The following is a 17586-nucleotide window of genomic DNA, read 5'->3' as shown; positions in this document are numbered from 1 at the left end:
ACAGACCAGAAAACATAATGCCCCTCTACTATCGTAGGTGGGGCATAAAAACTTGAACATTAATAAACATAAACCTCATATGTCACACCTATTTGTAAGTGTTATATAGTATTATGTATGTGAATATTGAATCCAAATTGCAATATTAAAACATATCAACTATACAAAACCTTTAAAGTCAATGAACCATGAATAAAGGTGCAGAATCAAACAATATTCATGTCAGTGGTTATAAAACTGCATTACAATTACTATCGACTAAGTGGTTCCTCTTATTACAAACTTTACCATGTAAACTATGCAAAACATTACAAGTCAATATACCATGAATTGAAGGGATGGAGCCAAACAATCCCCATGAAAATGAAATGTGGCAATGATATATGCATCTGCATACCAAATAGCATTAACCCAACACTAGTGGCCTCCTAACACTAAAATTATCATAAACTAATACATGTTAGGTAAACATGGTGTTGTCAATTTTTTTTCCATCTATGAGTTTAACTGTCCCTCTGGTATCTTTTGTCCCTCTTTTAAGCAAACGTTAAAAGGTTAATAGACCATGCCTGAGGGGTTGATACCAAATATTCTCCATAGAAATAAGTTTGTATCTGCCTGTGATGAAAATCACTATTCTGTCGGCCAAAGATCTTCTAAAAATAAAATTATTAAATAGGGGATATTATATGATTTTTTAATTATCAAATTTCTGAATATTTTTTATTATAACATTTGTCCTCATAAATCACATTTCCTCTCATTACTTATAGGCTGCCATTATACCTGCAACACCTGAAAAAAAAATTAACAATTTTTAGCATTTGTAACAATTTTTGAAGGAGACTGTTCATCCCTATATATATATAAGCAGAATGTAACATAAAAATGAGAATATCAGATGAACAGAAATAAAAAGTATAAGCATTCAAAACAGTTTTTTTTGCCATGGTGAATTAAACCTTAAAGTGATGGCTGTCATTGATATGGTTATATTTATAAATTTACTGTTTACAAATTTTTCGAATTTTTTGAAATACTACGGCTTTTCTACCTCAGGCATATTTTAACTTAGCTGTATGTGGTCAAACTTTGAGGAATTTTGGTTCTCAATGCTCTTCAACTTCGTACTTTATTTGACATTATAAACTTTTTTGGATTATAGCGTCACTGATGAGTCTTTAGTAGGCGTATATACTAAATTTAGTCCTGTTATCTTTGAAGAGTTTATTGATTCTTTGACCAAAAAAAAAATTAATACATTATACAGGTGAATATATACCATGTAACTTCAGGGACAAGAATATATTGATATGCTGTGAATATCAACCTTGTTTTGTAAAAGACCAACACAGCTCATAGTATTCTGTGGTTCAACTGGAGTCTAAGAGATAGATAGTTAGCACACAATTTATTATAGAGATTTAACTAATTGGAAATATTAGATTTAACTAACTGGAAATATTAGATTTAACTAATCGGAAATATTAGATTTAACTAATTGGAAATATTAGATTTAACTTATCGGAAATATTAGATTTAACTAATCGGAAATATTAGATTTAAATAATCAGAAATATTTTTGTGACCAAAAATACTATCAAATGTATTTTAAGTGTAATACATATTGATTTTTTATTAAGCTTTGAACGTACATTTTTCTGTGATTTGCATATTTACTTTCTTCAGAAAAACTCAAAGCCAAGCATTTGAAAGACAAGAATGAATATGTACTATTTTCCTTCAGGATTAAATGTTACATAGGTGGGACTTTAAACATTTTGCCAAGCTGTGTTGGGGAAAAAAATTGTTATTTGTGAATTATACCCTCAGAATAATATTCTTTTACAAATTTTTAGGGGACACCACTCCTGATCTCAAATGTTCTGTCCGACCTACTGATTATTGAATATTAATTTTCTTTTTCTTTTTCTCTACAGCTACTTACTTTCAAATGTAATTTTCTCTGTGATATTTTTTGTTTTGATATTTTCCTCTTGGTTTGTGATGTAAATATTTCCATCATTCTGTAAGGACCAGCCATATTTTGAAATCCATTGTTTCACTTGAGATTCTACAAAATACGACAAAAACACTTTTTAATTTCTGTCTAAAGCAGACAAGTATGAAATTGTATAGTATTAAATTTTATTAATATACCAATTAGAACCTATACATTAAATGATAAGGAAGAAGCCATTTGTTTTAATCAAGAAGATTTTGCGTTTATATTTTTTTTTGCAATAGCCTTGTGACTACCCAATCTTTTTAAATGGTGCTTTGCTTTTGCACCAATTGGCATTTCATTTGTACCGAAAAATACAGGTAAATAAAATGTTTTTCAAAAACAGACTTTTAATGATAAAGAAAGCTTTTGTTTGTTAAATAAACACAATCATAAGAAATCATTCATCATAAACCCATACAAAGTATGTTAAAATTTCGTTGAAACACAGTTCTGTCACTTTAAACATATTTGAAAAGGAGTAAAATTGCGAGACAGTTCTAACTTAAAGCATTTAATTTATACACTACAGTAAAATTATAATTCTTGTCATATCAGTTGTTATTCTGGCTTTTCACATCTAAACCATTTTTAATTATGATGCATATGGTAAGCTATTATATACCCTATGTGTCATCATAAAAAAATACAAACGTATTTCCTCTATTTGTCTCTGAATTGACAATGTCCACCATAACATTTGAACACTTTATAATTCTAAACCTCAGTTTTGGATTAGAAATGAGAATGAACAATTATCCATGAGAAATACTGTAGAAACAAATCTTATTCACAATACAACAATGAGTATTTAACTTTTCAGTTATATGTTGCCTGTATTACCTGTGAAATGGCTCAAAAAAATTATAACCTTGTGGCGCAAATGAAAGATTGGATTTTCAAAAAGTTGGCCAAAATGCAATGCACCCTTTGATTGATTGATTGGTGGTTACTTTACGTCCTTTGAAAGTGCATCAATATTGTTTAGATACCAATATTTGTTAAACACTAAGGGCTGTTCTAAAAATTGACTTAGAAAAAGGTATACACAAGTATTTACAGTATTGGTACCTTACCTGGTATATTGCCTAGTAATTCTGTAAGTGTATCAAATGGTATGGTCTGGTATGTGGTACTAACAACATGGCACACAACTGAAAAAACATGATTAAGTAATTTATCCATACTTTCAATTATTTTACTCTAGTTATCTAGCGCTAGTATTATATTACAGTATATGATTGTATTGATTTTACATTTTGTAGAAAGAAATCAAAAGACCCTTAAGAAATAGCAAAGAAGAATCTTTAGAAAAGACCAAGATTAGTCCAGGAGAACAGTATTTATATTAATCTGTTTAATATAAGTACAGAGAGGTTCTTACAGAGGAATGAACAAAGTGTCTGCTTTATTTTAAAAACTTCCTTTTTTGCCACTGGTCCATACTATTGGATGTACATTTTATTTTTCTGAATTCCTAGTGTATATATAGGAAACACACTGTACACAAAACATAAACATTCATTTCCTTTACAACACTTGGTTTATATAGAAAGGAGGGGTCAAACAAAATACTCCAAGATTGGTACATGTATATACTTATATAAAATAACATTCTAACTTACATTTTCTTATGCTGTCTTCAAAACCTGTAATAACATGAACACTGGCACTTAGTTCTTGGTCTATTTTCAGACATTCCTGAAAGAAAGAAAAGTAATCAAGAAAAATTTGTAAGGGTTCCGCGGAACCCAGTGTCTCGCCTACTTTTGCTGTAACTCCCAGGCTCAACAAAAATGAGGAAAACAATCAATACTACTGATACTATCTTTTGATTGTAAGATGCTTCTGTCCAAGTTTGGTATACATTTCAGGATAGTTTATGGTTTAATTTTTAAATTGTTATTTGGATGGAGAGTTGTCTCATTGGCACTCACACCACATCTTCCTATATCTATGAATCGAATAAATGTTTTAAAAACTTAAAGTGCAGACTGTATTTTATGTTAACTGGATTTATTTTTTTACAAAATTTACTTCTGGATACTATCTAATAATCATAAACAAGCTTCTGTCCAAGTTTGGTACAAACCCATGATAGTTAAAGAAAGTTATTAAAATTTTAAAAACTTTAACCAAAGAGTGAATGTAATGTTTCCCCGCAGAAAAAACTAAGTCCATTTATAAGCAAAAAACTGAAAAAAAGGAATTTTATTTTTGCAAACTTTACTTCTGGATACTATCTTATGATCATAAACAAGCTTCTGTCCAAGTTTGGTAGAAATCCAGTATAGTTTAAGAAAGATATTCAAATTTTAAAAACTTTAACCACAGAGTGAATGTAATGTTTCCCCGCAGAAAAACTAAGTCCATTTATAAGTAAAAAACAGAAAAAATGGAATTTTATTTTTGAAAAATTTACTTCTGGATACTATCTTATGATCATAAACAAGCTTCTGTCCAAGTTTGGTAGAAATCCAGTACAGTTTAAGAAAGTTATTATATTTTCAAAAACTTTAACCACAGAGTGAATATTTGTGGACGCCGCCGCCGACGCCGACGGAATGTAGGATCGCTTAGTCTCGCTTTTTCGACTAAAGTCGACGGCTCGACAAAAAAGAAATACATCAAGAAAAGTTAAAACCCAGTTTAATTTTCTACTTCATTAGGCCCTCAATTTTTTTAATATGATCATCGTTAATGAGTCTTTTGAAGAGGTTACACACGTCTGGCATACAATATTATAAGCTTGGTCTTTTATTAGAATTTCTTGTTGCCCTTTATGTCTATTTGGGCATTTGTTTCATTGGAATGCTATCTTTCCGACCTTTACCCAACATCTCTTTACATATATTCAGTAAGTACAGCTGTACTACATATACTCACCCAGAAACTTTTAAACTGACACATCTCCAACATTTCAGCAATATGCATCACCTTCATGATGGGTTCTTCTTCTTGCTGAAAAAAAAACAGTGAACATTTCATTTGATTTTTACGCACCATGCATAGGTCATTGTAATAAATATCGTTCATTTTTTTATATAAATAAGGCAGTTAGTTCTCACTTGAATTGTTTTACATTGTCTTATTGGGGCCATTTATAGCTGACTATGCGGTATGGGCTTTGCTCATTGTTGAAGGCTGTACAGTGACCTATAGTTGTTAATGTCTGTGTCATTTTGGTCTCTTGTGGACGGTTGTCTCATTGGCAATCATACCACATCTTCTTTTTTTATATAGGGTATATGTATGTGTGCAAGTTTGAAATTTATAGTAATACAAGAAATATGTTTTCACATTTTCTTGTCTCTGTCCCAAATCAGGATTATTTGAAGATTAATGTGCTAATTGCAGATCTTCAAGTTTTTCAGATCTTCAAGTTTTTCAAACAAAATTTCAATCAAGACTTGATTCACAGGTTAGCATATTTTATAGCTGACGATGCAGTATGGGCTTTGCCCATTGTTGAAGACCGTACAATGACCTATAGTTGTTTATTTATGTGTTATTTTGGTCTCTTGTGGATATATAGTTACTAGTACATGTATCTCATTTGCAATCATACCACATATTCTTTTTTAGATGATTCCTATAACCATATATTCATACCTTATTTAGGTCTATTAAGCATTTACACAATGTAAAGTCTGTGTGAGGCAGGTTTGTCAGAGCTTTTAGTAGAACCTGAGCTGCTACGGTGGTCTGGTAATGGTTTGGATTGAACTGGTACCTGAAAACAAAATATACAATAATGAGATAACAATGTGTGATTAAACAGTGCTATTTATAATCCAATGGCAAAGGTGTTTTAAAAAATACTGCAATCTATATATTTTTTTTTTATTCCTGTTTGTTTCTTGTTTGAAATCAGGCCGTTTAATGAGATGTATGATGTGTCTGTAGAAATTGAAGTTAGAAACATGTTTATACTTACAATTTTAAAACAGCCAGATTAGCTTCCAAGTCATATGTGTTCTCTTGAGCTTGCATGTTTATATATTTTTCCAAAGTTACTAGATTTTCAGGGTTGTATCTGTAATAAAACAATGTCAATAGATTGATATGGATCATCTCCAAATAAGAAAAATTTAGTCCATCACACATGTCAAAAGTGGAATACATTGATCTTAATGAAGTACTTGCAAAAATAACTACATGTATAATTGACAATTGTCTAGTGCAAAGTGGATGAGGTTGTCAGATTCAATCTTGACATTGAACCACTTCCAAGATTCAGTCAAAACTTGAGTGACATAAATACAAATGTATACTGAAATTAATTTATTCTAAAATAATATTTGGACAAAGTCTTTAGTCCAACCAGGTCAGGTATTAATCAATGATGATAGATCTCTCCAACTTGTGAGGAGAATTCTACAAGGCAGTTATGTAAATGTACACGGTTAGATTCTAATTTCAGATTTAAAAAAACACTACTCTGATTTTTATATGATTTTCCATTTTCAATATAAAAAAGGAGATGTGGTGTATGATTGCAAATTATACAGCTCTTCACCAGAGAGCAAATGACACAGAAATTAACTACAGGTCACCTTCGGCATACATGTACATGTAGTCATGTATCTCATTACAATTTCAACAAATGTAGGAACTGAAAATTAATTTGTGATACCAGGCAATATGGCACTGTTCTCAATACTAATACATGTATGAGGCAGGTATTACCTGTGAAAGGGGACACAGGTCTGTATGAATTATTTTTTTAAAATTCAAACATATTTAAACTTCCAAAAAAGAAACAGAAATACAGTAACGTTTTTCGATTTTGGTTCTGTTGTTTGGGATTAATGTTGTGACAATATTGAGTTACATGCATATATGTAAGACATTAACTTCAATGTAAACAAATAAATGCGATCATCAGGTAACCTTTTTTTGTTCATATTACCAATTATTAAAAAATAAAATTGGTATTGTGTTCCTGGAGTTCCTAAATTTTACTTGCTATATATAGACTACTCAAAAGTCTCATGACAATGAGACCAGAAGGAAGAACATTTCTGCACAAATGCCCAAAGTAAATAAGTCTGGAGAAAAAAGTTAACAATTTTGAGTTCATTAGTAGAATGAAAATTTTGGGTTTTTTTTTACTGATTTTCTACCGTAATAGGATATTTCTTTCAATTTTCTACATAAATTTTGTATGTAGAAGAAGAAAAGACAGAAAATTAGGGGTCGAATACACCTTATCGCTATTTGTCCGCCATTTACTGGATATCACACAGGTTCCCGGAAAATTTTGATGTCATAAAACAAAATATCTGACGCCAAAATGGAAAAGTGATTGTTGTATGCGTCAAAAGGTCAAGCGGTTGGGTCGGCTAGCCGAGTAGGCTAACAGCGATAAGGTGTATCTCGCTGGTACCATCCATAGATTTTCACCACATTACATTTAATTCATTAAAATATTGTTTAGCTGTACAACTGGAGGTATATGCTTTCAGAAGGATGTTGGGTAATAAGGGGGACAGAAAAATTTTGATAACATATCTTAATCAGGTTTGTTTATGATCTACAAAGGGCTGCAGTGTCATTATTAACACAAAATCAAAACCGCTTTCGTATTATCGTGTTTTACCTGTCAATTCCCTTTAGCAAAGCACCTACTTGGGCCCTCATCGCGTCAGCCATCCTGGAGTTAGTGAATTACAGCTGTCAAAATGAAAATTAAGAAATTCACATGTGTACCGGTACTTCAAGCGCCTTTGTGATCGTGATTTTTTGCCGTAAAAAAGTATTTTGGGTAGGTCTGAAAACCAACTAGCTAGTTTTTTAAAGCATAACCACAACCTACTAAATTTGCAGTATTTTTTTTATTTTGATTGGTAACTTTATCTCTTAAAAGCTATTACAATACTGCTTAAATCTAATACAAATCTTATTGTTTTGTTTGATCAACTTATTTTTCTTTTTATCCTTTGATTTTATCATTTTCTTAGATAATGAGATTATGCTTAAACCTTTGCTTTTTGTGTGGTTATTCTTTTGTGCTTGTACTGATTTTGTGTTATGGATAGATACCCAATATCATTTGGTTCTTTTTAATAATTTCTGAAAGTAAAAGCACGCCTTCACCAGTATAGAGTTATGGAATTCTTAATCTGGCCATTTCATTTTGTACGTTACAATCTATATTATCAAATATAATTTTCACCAATCAAGTCCACGAATAAAAGGTAAAAGTTTTTTCATGTCGTATGAAACACTGTAAAGTCTTACATCCTTTTATAGTTTACTTGCAATACATCAAGTGAATACATGTCTCTTCAGTATATATACAGTTTTTTTAATGACATTTCTAGTAACTCAGTTTCTATTAAAAACAAGATCAATAAAAAACAAATTTATTTTACTTGCATCTTGAAACAAATTATTTCATGAAGAATTTTAAGTAAATAAAAAAAATGCTCCCCAAAGAAGAATGAATGTATGGTGCTTCTGCATTATTTGATTTTATATCTTTTTTTTTGTATTGGTGACAAACGTAATCAGAGGCGGATTTAGAGGGGAAGAATTTGGTTCATTATATGTAGGTAATTACTGAAGCATGAACGGGGGCGGCCCCCTCTTAGGCAGTCAGTGGGCCCCCAATTATGAAAATTTCTGGATCTGTCACTGGTACTTCCGTGTTACGATACAGTTTTGATCCCGTATTAACAAGTTGATGAAAATTTCCATATAGGCTATTTTTTACCTGATTAAGTCAAATATGTAATAAAAAATGTATCTTCATTTGCTACTTTTTTAGTTAATTAGTTCGAAATCAGTTTATATATTTGCTCAAAATTCACATATGTGGCCGTATTTTCCTGTTCGAAAGAAAGATATAACTTTTTTGTTTTATAAGATAAACACAAATTGTTTTTTTGTTAAGTTGTAATTTCTGCATTTTATAAGTATTCTAAGAATTTGTGCATTTTTTTCAGAAATAACTCATATTTATCAAATTGTCATGAATTAAAAATAAAAATTTAATTTGTATTGTTATAAGTTAGTTTTTTAGTTTTCACATCGTTGTTTCAAAATTTCCATGTCGGTGTGGCAATACAGTATGGGGTTGTTGTTTTTTTTATCATTTCTGACCTATAATCACTTATATCCACGTCTGTTTTACTCTGGTGTATAATTGTCTAAACGCCGCAATCAGCGTTTTTCGTTTACCTTTAAAATAAACTGTTTAATGACTAATGTTTTTTGCTATACTCTGCGAAAGCTTTTTATTGGAGAAAATTTCACATTCCATTTCAAAATTGGACCATTTAGATTACCTTCTATTCACATTGTGATGCTTTTTTCTCGGCGTGATCTGAGAGGGCGCATTGCATTTGCGCCCAATTTTAAAAATTACAATCTTTCATTTGCGCCACAAGGTTTATGTTTCATTTGTGCCAAAAAATAAAAACTTCATTTGCGCCATTTTACAGGTAATTCAGGTAAGCAATAACAGAAGCGTTAACTATTCATAGCTCTAAAAAGTTTCTCTCTACAGTATTTCTCTGAATAATGGGGTGAGTTCAATACAGCAATCATTTCTGAAGCTGAGAGTCACCACTAAGTTTTTTAATTATATATTTAGTGTTCACATGTTCGAGGTGTCTAGATGGACATTTTCAGTTTAGAAATACAACAGGAGAATTAAGTGTGTAATATTTTGATGACCACACTAAGTTTATTATCAAATCCTACGTTCTGAAAAATGGAGACCAAGTCGTTTATTGGTATCCCAAATAAATGAAACCTTGCAAACCAGTATAGCAACTGAAATGGACTGCAGTTCATGGAAAAATGGACTATCTTTTTTATCAATATGTATGCACTTGAGAGGAGGAATATTCCAGACATGAATACATCAGGGCCGTCCCTTACAAGTTTGGTGCCAGGGTAGACGTATAACTTTACAATAGTGTATCATGCTTTGAATAACTCCAGTGTGAACTGTTTTCTTTCATGCTTAATATTAGGTGTTATGATCACGTGAAGTTATATTTATTATAACAAAACTGCGTTTCATTAAGGTTTTAACATTACTTGTGTGGTTCAATGTCGACTGATTTCTAAAGAATATATTTAATTTTGAAAAGAAAAACTTTTATTACCAAAAATCTTTTTTTTTAATATATGTTTTATACTATTTACCTGTAATATTGGCGCAAATGAAAGTTTTTATTTTGGCGCAAATGAATTATTGTTTGTGGCGCAAATTAAAGATTTTTTGGCGCAAATGAAATGACAATTGGCGCAAAAGCAAAGCACCGATCTGAGACTACTATAACACAGTGGCACTGTATACATGTGTTATACTAGTAGTTTATTGAATAATGTAATTTATACCCCAATGGGGTTGAAGGCATACATAAATCAACAAAATAATACAATACATCATAAAAAAAACAGTAAAGAACAAAACATTATATACATGTGTATCTATCATGTAGTTGTTGATTCACCGTCCTCAGTAATCATGACTTTTTTTAACAAATGGAGCAGCATGGCTGCATAATTGACGGACACGAAAGACTAAAAGCATTTTATCAAAATTACCTATATTATCTATATCAGGACTTATAGGTGTAATAAAAACAAAATGTGTAACCTTTTAAAACCTGTAAACTGTAGCTTGTTAACTAGGTAACTCAAATTAATACAACAGTGTGTTAATTTTTTAAACATGTCAAAATACGGTAAACGGACAAAAAGTCACAGGGCATAAAGTCACAAATTTGATAGGACAAAAAGTCACAGGACACTTTCTTTTCGTTACATATATTCATGTTTAAGTTAATGAAATTGCTCATAAACCTTGATAAACGAAAATGTATTAAATTTTAATCATGCAAAGGATATATTTATTGAAAAAATGAAGCTATAAGCCACTTTGACATTTTGTTTTCATAACAATGATTTGATAATTATTGATATCATTGTAAAATTTTATTCACAAAGTTGCTTCAAATATTAAACTTCACGAAAAATAATAAAAAATACAATAAAAGGTTTCTTGTTTAAAGATAAATAATCTCAAAACTGAATTGTGACTTTTTGTCCTGTGACTTTCTGTCCTACATTCTCAAAATACATACTAAAGTTTGGTCAAGTATCGTGGAAAAATTCTACATTTTTTTCTCTATATTTCTATAAGAAGACTTGTTTATTGTAGTGGATACTGCATAAACAAATAAATACATGTTTTAAAATACAAACAGTAATCAGTCAGCCAAATACAAATGTAGGCTTATGATGTACTTTCTGGTGATAAATATAAGGCACTGTCTACGGTTACATGGAAATGTAACAATAATAAAAATATTATTCTGATATGACGTGCTTCTTTCGCTTTGTAAACAACACTGTGATAAAATTCTCGATATATCTATACTTAGCGCAGACTCCGTGGTGTACATAATAATGGCTGTTACAATATACTTCCCACGTAAATCCACATGTATTGAAACCTATTTGCAAACCCTTTGTCGATTTAATTGTTTTAAAAATTGCAATTCAGAAAAGACAAAATCACTTTTATTCTTATTCGGATGCATAATAAAAAGAAGTAATGCATAACAGCTCGGAGAAACCAACAAAATAAAATTTAAATAAAATTCCGCGAAAGTCTATTAATGTTTTTGGCGCATTTAAGTCATTTCAAAACATGACGTCATACAAATGAAAACTCTAGAGTTGAACGTTTTCTGTTACGTTAACTATTGACATGTCGTTTACAATTGTATTAAAATTGATTATCAAGGTAGGTTATGTTTGATTTTCTATTCTATTGCATTATTCGCATATGTACTGATTTCAGCAAGTCAACATGGCGGCTCATTGGTTACGAAATGTCAACTTTCGATTTGACGGTAGCTCACGGGAAAAACATATAAATCAACATGACAATTGTTGGTTTTGAGAATGAAACATTTTTTTTTTCAGCGGTTGTTCACGAAATAATCCGTGCAAGCTACGGATCTATTAAAATGATGAGCTTTGTCTAACAGGGAGTAAAAAAGAACAGCCATACACACAGATTTACCCACCCTCGCTTCAGTTTTTTTAATGATCGTATTTGTCGTATTAGAATCGAAATAACTCATGGAAGCCATAGATTATTGGAAATTTACACATGGCCTGGGCCGTGATATTCGTTGATTTTATCCCTCGCTAACGCTCAGGATAAAATTCGAATATCACGGCCCAGGCCATGTGTAAATTTCCAATAATCTATGGCTTCCATGAATTATTTCTTAATTGTTACATTGGAGACTAATTGCCGGAATGCATTGTTGGGTAAGGAACCGATTAATTACGAATGTAACAATAATTATTGAGGCTACGGTTACATGGCGTTATTGTTACATAAAAACAGCAATGTACGATGGGGCTAGTAATATGTACTAATGATAATAAAAGTTAAAGACATTTATTTTATATACAATATATACAATAATAACATACGATATTTATTATTTATCATTATAACAAGTATTATTTAGTACATATGAAAGAATTAAGCAACAAAACTATAGAAGATTTAATTTTAATAAATCTAGCGTACATTGCTGTTTTTCATGTAACAAAATCAACAATAATATTTTTATTATTGTTACATTTCCATGTAACCGTAGCCAGTGCCTAATTATAATCTATACTAAATCATGAAAATGATTTTTGAAATCAAAATTTAAGTTTGTTAAAGTATATCACCGTTATTTGTTTCAGCCCTTAGAATAATAATAGATAATTTCTAAATAAAAGTATATTTTATAAATTATTGTCAAAGTCTACGAAGTCATGTTATAAAGAATAATGTTTGATTTCAATTATGTAAAGGTCACATTTCTTGGCAATATGAAACCGGTCAATTAACCAGCCTCTTTAACCGATTGTTTTCCCTTTCATAATATCTAATCAATAGTAAGGGGGCTCGCGGGTCTAAATGATTTTTTTATTTAATATAGGATTTCTCTATATTTTTCTATAAATGAACTTATGTCTTTATCTTATACTTAATAGAAAAATGAAATAAAAAAATGGGGTCACCGCGTTCATTTACGCTCACAATCTGCCTTCGAAAGAAGCATACATTTTTGTTGATGTCCTTTTTTCTGTTGAACTATTATAGAAAATCTTGTTAGATTTCCGTTGCTATTTTTTCTGAATAGGTGCAATTTGGGTACCCTTACGTTACATTTTAAAAGTCACCTGTGGTCAGCACAAATTGATTTTTTGGAACGACTTTTGTACCAAATGTTAAAGTAACAACTATTAAAGGTTACAAATAAAATTTGTTTTGAAAAATTAAAGTTTATTTTTTTTCTGAAAATCTTATACCCGCCAGCCTAGTGTTGTGTCTTTCGGTCCGATCTCTTGGTACATCGTTGTTCCTTTTTTATTATTTAACATTGCGGTAAAAGGACATATTTGCCTGTCGTTAAAGTGAAACAATAAATAATTATATTCACATTGATAAAAGAAATTGATATTGCTCCCTTAATTCTAAAATAGTTTTATCAAAATATGATATACTTTGATTTCCTTATTCACAAAAAGTTTTAGATGACGACAACCAAAAACAAGATTGTTGTTTACCTGCTTACTTCCACACACGTGAAAAATGGAAAGTTCTGAAAAACCTAAACTTGTCAGCGACAAAGACAAAATTGAAGCAGCAGAAAGATTTAAAAAGGAAGGCAATGAACAATATAAAGCAAAAAATTATAAAGTTGCCATTGGCAAATATCACAGAGCAATAATTCAACTGAAAGCAGTGGGTCAAAATAGGAATATAGGAAACCTAATGGGTCTGTCGGCAGATAGTACAGATATTCCAATAGAAGTTAAAGATAGAACAAATACATTAAAAGCAGATTGTTATAATAATCTAGCAGGTGAATTTTTATTAAGCATTGCCTAGACTATAGTCTGGCATAAATTCCCCATTTGATTGACACTCAAATACTTAATTTCCCATTTGGTTTGGGGTTTAGGGGTATCAGGTCCGTTCGCGCCCAATATACTTTCTCACCCTACACGTTTGCACCTCGCACGTTTGCACCCAAGGTCCGTTTGCACTCTACACGTTCGCGCCCAATTTAAATTCAAATTCCAGTTTAATCAATCTAATTAAAATTAAATCCTTTAATTGCTCCTGTTCTGATATGTCGCGCATCTTGATGTTTGTTTTTAACAGCTTGGTCCCTTAGATCTGAAACAATGAAACAATAAAATATAGCAATACACTATTAAAACCAAAACATGATAAAATGTATTCAACACACATAAAATACGTAGTCAGAATCTCACTTCATTTTGAAACAAGTCAATAAAACAAAGTTTTAGCAATACACTAACACAAACCGTGATGAAGAAGAGTTATTCAACACAAAATAAAACGTTGACAGAATCCCACTTTATTTAGAAAGGAATATTATTTGTTTTAACAATACACTATAGTCTATCAATTTATCCAACACAATAAAAAATGCTGTCTCACTTTATTTTGAGACAACGAAAACAATTATACTTACAAGAATACTACTTGCCAAAACTTGAATACAAAGTTATCAAACCCAAAACCAATTAAAATTGGGCGCGAACATGTAGGGTGCGAACGGACTTTGGGTGCGAACATGTAGGGTGCGAAAGTGAAAGGGGGCGAACATGAGTGGGTGTGAACATGAATGGGCGCGAATGGACCCAGATTCAGGTTTAGGCTTCATGCATGTACATTTTGTACAATGTTTATTATATACTGTATGAATAAGGATGTGGTATGGTTGTCTGTGGGACAAATTTTGCACTAATTATAATTATCTTGTACCATCGCAAACCTGTACTACGTTTTCTTGTCACTTCTTGTCAGACGCTAAATTTTTCTTGTCATTAATAGTAAGAGAGACCTGTTCAATGTAGATGGCCTTGAACAATGTAAAAAAAAAACCTTTGTGTGTAAAATAGTGTGAGGCAGGTGCTTAAGGATGAGCTCCTGAAGATTTGCTTATGCAGGGAATGAAAATATCAGTTTATCATGATGCAATGTCAGCATACATTTTTGCAATCAGATTAATAAATTCAAAGGAAATCATATGCTAATTTTTGTATAATCTAGTAACAAATTTGCAGGAAATCTCATACTTTGTGTCTCTGTGGCCGAGTGGCCGAAGTAGTTACTACTGTAATCTCTAGCCAGTCAACACTGAGGTTGTGAGTTCCACCCCTGTTCGCGCGGGTACACTCAACTCCAAGCTTAATTGACACAAAGATTTTCAGTTTTCCTATCGAAGGTCATTGTTTTCGCCGGGCACTCCGACTTCCTCCACCAATAAAAACTGACTGCCAGAATATAGCCTAAATGCGGTGCTTTAAAGTGGCATTAAAACACCAAAAATCATACTCTTGAGTCCTTAATTAATGTTGTTTTAAAAAAGATCATAGGCCCTAAAGATTAATGTTTTAATTCAACCATATTGTTGAGGTTCTTTGTGGTACTGTTACATTGTATATACATTTTGTACCCTTCTGTTATGTATGCTCTCTTTGGACATGTTGAAAGGAAAAACATTCAAAATCAGATATTGTACATGTATATATTTGTTGAACATTGAACAATATTGGATAAATTATTGTGAATTCTAAAAATTCTATATAAATAAACATGCACAATTAGTGATTTTAAAATTTAAAATGAGAGAATTCATTTGTCATGTTTATCATGTTTATGCAACACATTTTCCATCACAAAACATCACAAAAATTTATAAACTTACAACCTAAGATCCAGGCAAGACAAAATGTGGTACAATTCTGTTCAATTAACCCTACTTTCTAATATAAATTAAAAAAACATATATGGCAGATACATGTTTTTACCACCAACAACAATTGAATAACAGGTCAAAATATCACAGGAGTAATCAATAAAATGATAGTTTTAACCTTTATAAAATTGAGAATGGAAATGAGGAATGTGTCAAAGAGACAACAACCTGACCATAGAAGAACAGGCACCAAACAGCAGAGGGTCACCAACAGGTCTTTAATGCAGCAAAAAATCCTGCACTTGTAGGTATATATACAAATGTACATCATGATGGATTGCAGAAAAGACTTGGCACTCAATCCATCAAACTACATGTAGTACTAGCCTGCAGACCAATTTTCCAATATTTTTTCTAATGTGTCTAAACATAAGTTTTGCAAATACTTAATAGTTCCAATAAAATTTTACTAGCCTTGAGCATTGTAATAGTGGTTCACAATACAGATTATTTAACCTTTATTCTAATTCAATAATTTGCATATTTTTCAGCTTGCATGTTACAACAAGAAGAACCAAACTATGAGAAGATAGTAGAGCATTGTAACAATGTATTAGAGGCATCCAAGGGGAATGTGAAAGCTTTGTATAGGAAAGGTGTGGCTTGTTATCATTTGAAGAATTATGAAGAAGCTTTAGAATATTTACAGCAATCAAAACAAAATGGTAGGTTGAGTAATTGTATCAATTAGTCATTCTTTTTTTTTGTGTCAAATGAGAATTTGTATTTGAGATCATAAAACTAAAAGTAATTGATATAAAAAACTGAAAAGCATTTCAAAATTAAAAAAATGGTCTTATTTGGTAGAAAGCTATTATTTTCTGAACTTACACAAAGGACCATCATGGGCAATTGCTTTCAATTGGCGTCTGACTGTTATCTTCCTCGTCCATCTTCTTTTACAAAAATCTTCTCAAAGTACTGGATGTTTTACTTATCAAGATAATAACATACCTTTCGCAAGGTGCAGGAATCTAACATCTGTTCTAAAAATTTCAATGATGTCATTGTGAAAGTCATATTGAAAAATTGAAATTATCTCCCTTTTTCTAGAATTGCAGTTGAATCAACTACAACCAATGCTTTATACAATGCAATTTTTAATTGACTTCTCATTGATAAATTAAAACAATATTTACCCTCAGTGCTAGCAAGCAATTTGATAAATCTATTTTATTTGAACTACAGGTAGGTCATAAAAGCTATTTATAGAGTTTATTAATGTGTATACTCAGCCTTTTCACTCACAAACTTAACATAGTCAGTAAACTTAAAATAACCCTTTTTACCATGAAAGTTGATGACCACATTAGCTGAATTTTTTAACAAGTATTTATATTTAACTTTAATTTACAGATACATTAACAAGAAAATATCTGACGTTATGTAAAGAAGGAATAGCTAAACAAGATCAAGAACTAAGGACTGCTTATAAAAAAATGTTTACACAACCAACTTGACAAGAAAATGGAGGATAGATCTCATTACAGCAATTTATTATTTATTTCATAAATTACTTTTTTACATTTATGTTTTGTTCATTTTCAATTATGCAGCACCAATAAGTCTCTGGACATCTAGTGTTGTATAAGTCCATCCTTCTTATAAAATGTGTCTAGATTGTGGTTTGGTAGAAGATATGTAGTTTTTATTGTCAAATTATGAGATTAAGACTATATTTAAGTATAATGCAGAGTTACAAATTGAATATTTTAAGAAGTATGCCTTATCTTGCTAATCATCTTC

At 31.0% G+C, this 17586-nt stretch overlaps 2 protein-coding genes across 2 annotated transcripts; one reads left to right on the top strand and one right to left on the bottom strand.

Annotated features, from left to right (window-relative positions):
• Positions 1–727: 727 nt before the first annotated feature.
• Positions 728–7781, bottom strand: LOC134709236 (eukaryotic translation initiation factor 3 subunit K-like). The gene is made up of 8 exons (XM_063569402.1): positions 7608–7781; positions 5943–6041; positions 5618–5738; positions 4892–4966; positions 3631–3706; positions 3082–3159; positions 1949–2074; positions 728–795 (listed from the first exon to the last, which is right to left on the bottom strand). The coding sequence occupies exons 1-8, from the start codon at positions 7658–7660 to the stop codon at positions 764–766; spliced, it is 660 nt and encodes a 219-aa protein (XP_063425472.1). The 5' UTR covers positions 7661–7781; the 3' UTR covers positions 728–763.
• A 5790-nt stretch (positions 7782–13571) lies between these two features.
• Positions 13572–17370, top strand: LOC134709235 (tetratricopeptide repeat protein 9C-like). The gene is made up of 3 exons (XM_063569401.1): positions 13572–13911; positions 16332–16505; positions 17197–17370. The coding sequence occupies exons 1-3, from the start codon at positions 13638–13640 to the stop codon at positions 17298–17300; spliced, it is 552 nt and encodes a 183-aa protein (XP_063425471.1). The 5' UTR covers positions 13572–13637; the 3' UTR covers positions 17301–17370.
• The last annotated feature ends 216 nt before the right edge of the window (positions 17371–17586 follow it).

This window comes from Mytilus trossulus, chromosome 3 (genome assembly GCF_036588685.1).
Source record: "Mytilus trossulus isolate FHL-02 chromosome 3, PNRI_Mtr1.1.1.hap1, whole genome shotgun sequence".
Lineage (NCBI taxonomy): Eukaryota > Metazoa > Mollusca > Bivalvia > Mytilida > Mytilidae > Mytilus > Mytilus trossulus.
Note: the sequence above shows the minus strand (reverse complement) of the source record. Positions and strands in the feature narration are given on the sequence as shown.

Excerpts from the sequence above, each read along its gene's own strand:
- LOC134709236 (XM_063569402.1), bottom strand. The coding sequence starts at position 7,660 with ATGGCTGACGCGATGAGGGCCCAAGTAGGTGCTTTGCTAAAGGGAATT. Across the intron at positions 3,707-4,891 it reads GTCAGTTTAAAAGTTTCTGG|GAATGTCTGAAAATAGACCA; the intron begins GTGAGTATATGT and ends TCTTTCTTTCAG. Across the intron at positions 2,075-3,081 it reads ATTACTAGGCAATATACCAG|AATCTCAAGTGAAACAATGG; the intron begins GTAAGGTACCAA and ends CGTATTTTGTAG.
- LOC134709235 (XM_063569401.1), top strand. The coding sequence starts at position 13,638 with ATGGAAAGTTCTGAAAAACCTAAACTTGTCAGCGACAAAGACAAAATT. Across the intron at positions 13,912-16,331 it reads TTGTTATAATAATCTAGCAG|CTTGCATGTTACAACAAGAA; the intron begins GTGAATTTTTAT and ends CATATTTTTCAG. Across the intron at positions 16,506-17,196 it reads ACAGCAATCAAAACAAAATG|ATACATTAACAAGAAAATAT; the intron begins GTAGGTTGAGTA and ends TTTAATTTACAG.